We start from the raw sequence: 9866 nt of genomic DNA, 5'->3' as shown, positions 1-9866 counted from the left end.
CTGCTGATCTGCGCTTGCCACGCTTGGAACAGCGCTTAACACTCTCTGCAGCCATCGCCGAAAAACCGCAGAAAATTCAAAATGGCGGCTTCGCGCCAAAAACGTCCCGATCGCGGGCCCTCCCCGGAGGAGTCAGAAAACACTCTTACCTCACTGGACCGAGTATACAAGCTCCGGTCACGCTGTAGAAACTGAAGAAAACCTCTTGCTTTTTTTTATTTAACGCTGCGAGGAAAGCAGAGAAAACAGCAAAAGAGGCAATCAAATCAACTTCGGAGGTACAGAACAGTGGGAAAGGCAGGGAAAGGCGAACCAATGTGCTTGCATCCACCAAGTATAGAGTGGGAAAGAGCAGGGAAAAGTGAAACTAATGTGCTCACATCCACTGGGGGGATGGGTAAGGCAGGGAAAGGGCTAACCTATGTGCCTTTAAAGTGAAGCTGCTATAGCCTCTAACACCCCGGCTAACAACTGGCAAGCCAGGAGCCACCCCCAGGCAGATTTTTTAAGGAGCTTGATCAAGCTGCAACCACCCTGCTTGGGGAGATAGAGAATACTGAAGAGGCAGTGGAGCTAGCTGACCATGTGGCACTGTGAAATTTGAGTGCTCTCTATCTCCCCCTGCTGGTTGATGGACACAACCCATACGTAATGGCTTCATCTGCTTGATGACAAGGAAAAGGCTTATTCCTGTATTCACTGCCTGGCAGTTATGTCTCTTAGTATAGAAACAACCTGTACTGAACAGAAACCTGCTTCCAAATCTGACAGTGCAACCATTGTTATACACAGAATTCTAAAGATCTTGTATACTACCATTTCATTCAACCAGATGCAATTTCTAATAGTGCAAGTGGATTATTTCCCCCATGTAAGATGTAAGGTATAGCAACAACAAATAAACTTTTCTTCCACCATGAAATGTGCTAATATGATTTTTGAAGTTATCACTTATAGATTCCATTGTTCCTATTAGTTTTTGAAGTTGTGCAAGGGATCATTTTTTAAAACGTGGATTTGAAACAGAATTATAAATTATCTTCTGAAATATTGTCACATCTTGGTAGATTTATTTAGAGAGATGGTACTAAACAAAGGCTTAAAATTTAAAATGTGTACATAATTATATAACAAAATACAACTGCTAGAATCAAAGCTGCAAAGACTCCTGCTGCCAGGTCACTAGAAATAGGACAGTGTTTGATAGCTACACCACTACCTCCTGAAGAGGCATTAACAAAATCAAACATCAGAATTACTAACTAAAACATATGTCAAGATCAGTCTGCAATTTTAAATCACCAAAAGCTGACAAGTGATATGTTACAAACTACCTAGTGTACCTGAATGTAACTCACCTTGAGCTACTACTGAAAAAGGAGTAAAAAAAAAAATAGAGTAGGGAATTACCAAATCAGCATCTTATACACAACACACTTTACAGGGAGACTAATATGTCAGCTCTGGGTTAGATTAGCATTAACTTGGGCTAACTGGAACAAAGAGCTGTACATATCATAGAAAATGTAAAAATGTTGGAGCACCTGTGTTTACTCTACCCCAGCAAATGGAAGATGTGTTTTCCTGATCTGAATTACAAAGGATTGAGGAAAATAGCTGTCAGGGTTGTCTCTCAAAACTTCAGAAGTTCCCCTGGCACCCCAAAAGGTGACAAAGCAAATAAAGCAGAATAAGGAGAGAGAAGGAAATATGCACACTCATCTATTTGCTCTTTACTTGATGGTAGAAGAAAATCTTCACTAGTGTGAGAAATGCCTTCTCAGCTAGAGGAAGCTCTTTGATATCATTATACCATTTTTAAATCAGTGAAGAACAAAGTGGCTCTCAAACTCTCTCCTTAATAAGGTGGCTCTGTAAAGGACAGGGCTTACCACTGCTGGGAATAAACCATGTGCACTACAAATATTCCCATCATATTAATGATGTTCAAGCCTGAAGAGCCCAGTTCACTAATAAGATCCAAGCAAACAAGTTGAACAAGGAATAATATACTAAATCTGCCCCATGCTATTTCTCCATTTTGGAATTGTATCCTAACAAATGTGCAGTGTAGCACCATACAGTGCTCTCTCAAGGGTCCTTTTATAAAGCTGCAGCAAAAGGGGGCCTGCGCTGGCATAGAATCATGTTTCTGATACACACCAAGGCCCCCTTTTACCACAGTGGGCAAAAGGCAGGTCTTTCTTTTTTTTAAGAAATAGCCGCACAGCCATTTTGGGGGAGAGCTCTTACTGCCACTGGGGTGATGGTAAGGGCTCCCGCGCTAATCTGGTGGTAATCGGGCAGTGCATGGCACTGCCTGATTACTGATGGGTACACACCGGTGCTACAAAAATGTAAATATTTTTGTAGAGCCAGAAACGGCGGGCGCTGGGGGTGGGAACTGACAGGCTGCTACGGTAGCCCAGCGGTACTTCCAGTTTAGTGAGTGGTAAGCTCACGTTGTTTTTACCGCTGCTTTGTAAAAGGACCCCTCAATTTTTCAGTTTTTATTTAAAAGCAAACAAATATATGTCTGGTTTTGAAATTACCTATCTAATCACTACCTTTCCCCCCTTGTTTTAAATGCATCACCTTGAGTAACATGCCTGGGCTGTTAGTTGAAAACTGGAGGAAATCTTCTTTGTGATTGCCCCTCATGATCATTCTATGGCCCATACAACCCACCTGCAGCGGTTGCCTCCCTGGGCTTTAAGCACATCATCACTGTGATGTTTTATTTTAGAGTAACCGGAAACATCAGTTTTCTACCCAAGCCAAAAAGCGCCTCTCACCGATTTTGGTTTACTCTTCGCTATGAAGAAAATAAAATGAATATTAATTGTTTTTGTGTTACAGGCAATGAAATCTTATTTATAGGCATAAGAAGAATCTTATACTTTTAATTTTATGAAGTGCAATTTTACAGCACTTTTTTTTTGGTATTGTAAAATTGCTGATGACTAAAGAAAAGCTGAAGCTATAAGTACAGAAGAATCTCGCTCCACATGGGAAAAATTAGGATTTAGCACAATTTTCATTCAAACTTCTGTTTAAGTTTCTTCTGGAAGATGGCTGGCAGGATGGAGAGAACAGCTAGTATCATGAGAACAATTACAGAGTTCCAGGAAACCGCCTCCCCTGCTGTGGTCAGCTGATATAATGTAGTTCCTGCTTTAATTGCTACAAAAGATGGAGGTGCAACACCTATATATGGAAACAAACAAAACATCGACTAAGTATTATGGTAGTGACAGCAGAAACACTTGACAAACTTTTGTCAAGAGCTATCTTCAATCATCAACTTTATAATTTTTGAAGATTGGTATCCACAAATTTTACACACTTCAATAGTCCATTCTCTCATTAGTAAAGTCTGTAGGAGTGAGAAAAAAAAGTTCATTCCAACAAATCTAGACCTTCTAAAACTAAATTAATTATTTTTTACACTTATTTTTAAATATAAGTACAGCAGAAGACAAACTCAAAACTATGACTGTTACTGCCCTAATGAGTGATAACTCCAATCACAGCATTACCGGCCAGGAAATGTGTTCTTCCTGTTGGACATTAAATAATCATAAAGTCAGCAAGTAGTCAGTTTGATTCTGCAAGATGATGGACATTACTCCATTAGAAATTCCCTAGTCTGGTGACTTGCTTTTCTCTATTTTTTTTCATCTGTTTTTTTTTTTTTTTTTAAATTATTTTAAACAATTCTCGAAGAAATCAGAGATACCTCTTTATTGCAGTAAAATAAATTACTCTGAGTAGAAAGAAGCATTAATCAAAGGCATTCTAATAACTGCAGAAATGGGTTTTTGAAAACTGCCCACCTTATGCATAGGTGGGAAATACACATGTACATAAATGTTTATCTCCATTTAGGAAACACATTCTTGTGTGTAGGGTTACGACTGAAACAACTAATACACTTTTGAAATTTGAAAAAGCATGTGCAGATCTTTTTTCTCAGGAACAGTCACTGAGAATTGGTACAAAATATTAAGGTAAAAACTAGCCAGACTATCCAGATAGCGGGCACTATGCAAACTAGAATTTCTCCCAAAGAAAATGTAATACAACGTCAAACAATCAGGCCATCCATCAAACTCTTCCTCCTCTTTCCATCCTGCCCCTGACTACTGACTCTTAAGACTCTTTGTACTAATCCACAAGTAACACACTGAGGCTTAAGTGCTTCTTTCTCAGCCTTCTTCTGGAGTCACACAGCCAGTTAGGTTTTTGGATTACTACAATAAATATGCATGAGATACATTTGCATATACTGGAGACCATTTTTAAAAATAAGGAGCAGCACTGAATACACACACTGAAATCCGTACCACCATTTGGACTGAATTTAGAGAGAAAAAATAATGAGTGATGTCCATTCTAAGGTAATTTTTTTGATTGGTTCCAGTGGGTCATATGGATGGTTTGAAAGTGGATATAGATGCAGTCGCCATTTTGAAACCCACGTCAAGAGGGGTCGTAAAGACATAATTTGAAGGTATGGGGATGAAAACTATCTGCTACTTTGAAATTAAGATGAATGTTTTTGTACAGGTGACCAACTTCCCTGACACAGTATCAACAAAACACAACTCATGTCAGTAGCTGGTCACTGGTTAGCTGTATTTCAAGACCAATTCCAAAAATCTTCCCACCGCCAATGCCCTGAAGCAGTCAGATGAAACGCTGGCCATTTTCGCAGCAGGCCCCCAAAATTGGGTCTATCAAACATAAATACTGGAATGTCCTGTCTGTGCACCCTGAATTTAGGGAACATCCCAAACTGGCATATAAACGTATAGCAAATATCGTGGAATTAATAAAGAGACCTAGGGTTGATAGCTCTAGTGGCAGACACTCCCCTTGTGGTAGGTGCGTGTACTGTAAATACTCTCTCACCACCAGTGTAGTGGATATTCTGGGGACCATCAGACAGTTCCATTTGCAACAAGTGACTTCCTGTACCAGTGAGCGGGTAATATATTGTATCATGTGCCCTTGTGTACTATATTATATTGGTCACACAAAAAGACAATTAAAAAACAGATTAGCGGAACATATCAGCAATCAGACATCGTAAGCAAGAGGCACCGTTGGTTACTCACTGGACTGAATAGTAAAGCTACAAAGCAACAAGGCACTATATCCATTTGGATACAGAAAGTGAAAGTGCCTTGTTGCTTTTACTATAGGAGACGTGGGGTAAGGAATAATATATTGTAGAGGAATATATTCGAGTTATTCCCCAAGTTTTCCACGTCATCACTGTGACCCCTGACGCAGGTGCTAGTCACCGAAACACGGCCCATGTCGGGTCCTTTTGTCAAGGCTCATTCATTAAAGAACTGTGTTCCATTTTTAAAGGCCCGTGGTGCTGTTTTTTTGTTTGTAACGTAGGCATTTGTCATCAAGTTTTATTTTGATTCAGTCTTCAACAGTATGAATGTGGAATTAGTGAGAACTGAATAAATGTCATCTATAAGTTTGTAGGTGTTTTGATACAATGTCACAATAAACGGTGTGCACTAATTTATAATAATTTGCTGAGAACATTATTTGTTCTGGAGTCCTTAGATATATATAGTTAAAATTTAATGCCAAGTACAGAGTGATGCTTTTGGGGTGCACAAACCCAAAAGAGAGATACCGAATAAGAGGGAAGAGTTTAGTAAGCTCGACTCAAGAGACAGACCTTGTGGTGTTGGTGTCCGAGGATCTGAAGGTGAAGAAACAATGTGACAAGGCGACGGCCATGGCCAGAAGGATGCTAGGCTGCATAGAGAGGGGTATAACCAGCAGAAGAAAGGAAGTGTTGATACCCCTCTATAAGCCATTGATGAGGCACCACTTGGAGGATTGTGTTCAGTTTTGGAGGCTGTATCTTGCTAAAGATGTAAAAAGACTGGAAGCGGTGCAAAGAAAAGCTACAAAAATGGTATGGGATTTGCGTTGCAAACCGTACGAGGAAAGACTTGCTAACCTGAACATGTATACCTTGGAGGAAAGGAGAAACAGGGGTGACATGATACAGACGTTCAAATTTTTGAAAGGTATTAATCCACAAACGAACCTTTTCCAGAGATGGGAAGGTGGTAGAACTAGAGGACATGAATTGAGGTTGAAGGGGGGCAGACTCAGGAGTAATGTCAGGAAGTATTTTTTCACGGAAAGGGTGGTAGATACGTGGAATGCCCTCCAGCGGGAGGTGGTGAAGATGAAAACAGTAATGGAATTCAAACATGCGTGGGACAAACAACAAAGAAACCCTGTTTAGAAGGAATGGATCTACGGAATCTTAGCAGAGATTGGGTGGCAATGCCGGTAACTGGAGAGTAAAACCAATGCTGGGCAGACTTCTATGGTCTGCACCTTAATCGTGGCTGAATAGATATGGATGGGCTGGAATGTAAATCTTAAGGGGCTTCAATGTTAGCCTCAGAACTTTTAGTACAGGAACAGTGCTGGGCAGACTTTTATGGTCTTCGCCCTGAGAAAGGCAGGGACAAATCAAACTCGGGTATACATATAAAGTATCATACACCATGTAAAATGAGTTTATTTTGTTGGGCAGACTGGATGGACCTGTCGTCATTTACTATGTTACTATGTATTATGTTTCTGTACAGATCCATGGTGCAACTTCACTTTGAATAACACAGTCCCATCTCAAAAAAACAACATACCTGAAAAGAAAAACAAGTTAATTTGATCCGCAAACTGGTAAAGCACAAACTTGGGATTATCTGAACCAGTGTTACTGATATTGGCACCTGGGGACTCAAACATCTTACGTACTGCACAGCTGTATGGTCCAAAAAGTAACCAGAATCAACAACATGTTGATGTCAAAGGTCGCAGAAATACATCACATTACAATGTTCAACTGAACATCTACTTCAGTATCTTTGCTGCAAGTGCTGTTCAATATTTCTCCACCTGTCACCAACTTCAGAGAACATCAGTGAATTAAGGCTAATAACAATCTTCCTATACAGAAAGATCTCAACTATATTCCTCAAACACTTAAAGTCACACAATACATTACGGATCCAAGCAATCAAACAAAAACAAAACAAATTTAAGAAGTAATGAGAACTGAATGGAGATTACTGAAGTTTATTAAAAAAAAAACAAAAAACAACAACTTGCAGAAGACAAGATACGGAAGGAAACAAAAATGTTCATATAAATGTGGCTATCAAGAGCACACTATAGAACATTTATCATCAAATACCTAAGTACAAAGTAGACATTAAAGAGATTCATTCAGCTACCCTTGAGGCAATCAGCTAAGCATCAACAGCTCGGAGTAAAATTATAGCTGCTGCTCTGCTAATAGATCAGCCATATGCAATAGGACACTGAACAAATTGGTCAGGTGGTGGTGCTCTAAAGCAATATATATTACACAAATATAAAATAAATAAAAGCAAACCTTACCTAGGAAAGTGCCTAAGAAAAAGACGTTCAATGGTACATTTATAACTGGAGATGTTATATTGATGAACCAATTTGGAAGAAATGGTGTTATTCGAAGAAATATTATATAATTTATGAGATGATCTCTGTGTCGTTCAACCTGCAAAAATAAATAATTAAAAAAAAAATCAGTTTTGACCATTAAGGAGAAATTAGACCTTACCTGCTAATTTGCTTTCCTTTAATCCCTCCGGACCGGCCCAGGATTGGATTGATGGGTTGTGCTCGCCTACCAGCAGGTGGAGACTGAGAAAAAAACTCTGACTCTAGAGAGCCAATAAGAGCCCTGGTCATGTGACCCTAGCCTCAGTATTTGAATAACAAAGCAGAAAGGAAAAGAAGAACCTATATTCTGTGCCATGAGGAATCCAAGCAGCCAGGAAGCACTAGATAAACGTGCTTAAACTACGGCTGAGCCGTGACACTGGGCTCACCAACAACTCGTTTCAGAGCTGAGGTATGGCCAATTATGTACAGATTTATGTATTTGTTTAAACTGTTCAACTTGCATAACTTTAATTATGAAATTCTTTAACTGTTCAACTTACATAACAATGAATTATTTAACCATGTAACTTGGAGAACAGTATGTAATTCCTTTAACTGTCTAACTTGCAGATCAGCTCTGTAGACGACAGTTGAATATCTGTACACAGCAATGTTTAGACTGAAAGATAGCCCACGGGAGGGGCCTGGGCCGGTCCGGAGGGATTAAAGGAAAGCAAATTAGCAGGTAAGGTCTAATTTCTCCTTCCTTAGCATCCCTCCGGCCCAGGATTGGACTGATAGGACGTAACAAAGCAGTAGTCCAACGGGAGGGAGCCCAACAAACCCGCTGTGATCACTCGGGATGCCAAGACCGCCTCCTGACAACACTGAACATCTAGCCTGTAATGCTTAGAGAAAGAATGAAGAGAAGACTAAATCGCCGCCTTACAGATCTCCTCTGGAGACACCAAGAAGCACTCCGCCCACGAGGCTGCCTGCCCCCGGGTTGAATGAGCCTTAAGCGCCTCAGGAACTGTTTTGCCTGCCAAGAGATAAGCAGACGCTATCATCTCCTTGATCCACCGAGATAACGTGGGCTTAAGACGCTGATCAGCCCTTGCGGTGACCAGCAAAAAGAAGAAACAGACGGTCCGAGCGACGGAAGTCGTCAGTAACTGCAAGATATCGTTTAAGAACTCTCTTTACATCCAGAGTACGCAACTTCTGCTGCTCCTGCGTACCTGAGGCCGATCCTAGAACAGGAAGAAAAACTGACTGGGACATATGAAAAAGAGACATAACTTTAGGCAAAAAAGAAGGAACCGGCCGAGGTACCACTCGCTCCTTAGAAAATTCCAGAAACGGAGATCTACAGGAAAAAGCTTGCAATTCCGAGACTCTCCTGGCTGATGCAATAGCCACCAAAAACACTGTCTTAAGCGTCAAATCCTTCAGAGAACATGCTTGTAATGGCTCAAAAGGAGGCTTCGTTAGAGCCGAAAGAACCAGATTAAGGTCCCAAGATGGAAAAATTGGACTGACCGGTGGACGAAGAAGACTAACCCCCTTCAAAAACCGGGCCACCTCGGGAATACTAGCCAAAGACTTACCACGAATCCTACCTCTGAAACAGGACAGAGCTGCCTTCTGCACTCTGAGTGAAGAAAGCGAAAGACATTTATCAAAGCCTCGTTGTAGAAAATCTAACATCTGAGGCACGGATGCCCGAAAAAAAACAATGCCAGCATCCTTACACAAAGCCTCAAAAATTCTCCAGGTGCGAATATAACTCAGAGAGGTGGAGCAACGACGAGAGCGAAGCATGGTGGAAATTACTGGAGCTGAGAAACCCTTCTTAGCTAAACGGGCCCGTTCAAGAGCCAGGCTGTAAGACAAAATCGAGCTGGGTCTGGATGAGGAACTGGCCCTTGTACCAGCAAGGTCTTGTGCACTGGAAGCCGAAGAGGAGACGCCACCATTAGACGTTGCAGATCCGCATACCAAGGACGCCGAGGCCAGTCTAGTGCCACCAGCACTACCAGCCCCCCGTGTTCCTCGATCCTCTGTAGGAGACGACCTATTAGTGGCCATGGAGGAAACGCGTAAAGAAGACCGGAGGGCCACCGCTGCAAGAGAGCGTCGACCCCTACCGCTCTTGCATCTCTTCGGTGACTGAAGAAGCGAGGAGCTTTGGAGTTGAGACTTGAGGCGAAAAGATCTAAAACTGGAGGACCCCAAAGGTCTATCATCAACTGAAACGCCCGATCGCTGAGAGCCCACTCCCCGGGATCGAGAGTGTGACGACTGAGAAAATCTGCTCGAACACTGTCTACTCCTGCTACATGCGAGGCTGATATGTGCGTGAGGTGCATCTCCGCCCAGGC

The 9866-nt window shown here is 41.5% G+C and overlaps 1 protein-coding gene across 1 annotated transcript in view; it reads right to left on the bottom strand.

Moving 5' to 3' along the window:
* Window positions 1-2456: 2456 nt before the first annotated feature.
* TMEM41B (transmembrane protein 41B) overlaps window positions 2457-9866 on the bottom strand; it is a 93299-nt gene continuing 85889 nt past the window's right edge. The window contains exons 6-7 of the mRNA XM_030199497.1: window positions 7456-7594; window positions 2457-3207 (exon numbers count right to left, since the gene is read on the bottom strand). Coding sequence (XP_030055357.1) covers window positions 3038-3207; window positions 7456-7594 — 309 coding nt within the window. The 3' untranslated portion in view covers window positions 2457-3037. The remainder of the gene's footprint in view (window positions 3208-7455; window positions 7595-9866) is intronic.

This window comes from Microcaecilia unicolor, chromosome 4, assembly GCF_901765095.1.
Source record: "Microcaecilia unicolor chromosome 4, aMicUni1.1, whole genome shotgun sequence".
NCBI classification, from domain to species: Eukaryota; Metazoa; Chordata; class Amphibia; order Gymnophiona; family Siphonopidae; genus Microcaecilia; species Microcaecilia unicolor.
The sequence above is the reverse complement of the archived record's forward strand: the minus strand, read 5'-3'. Positions and strand labels throughout refer to the sequence as shown.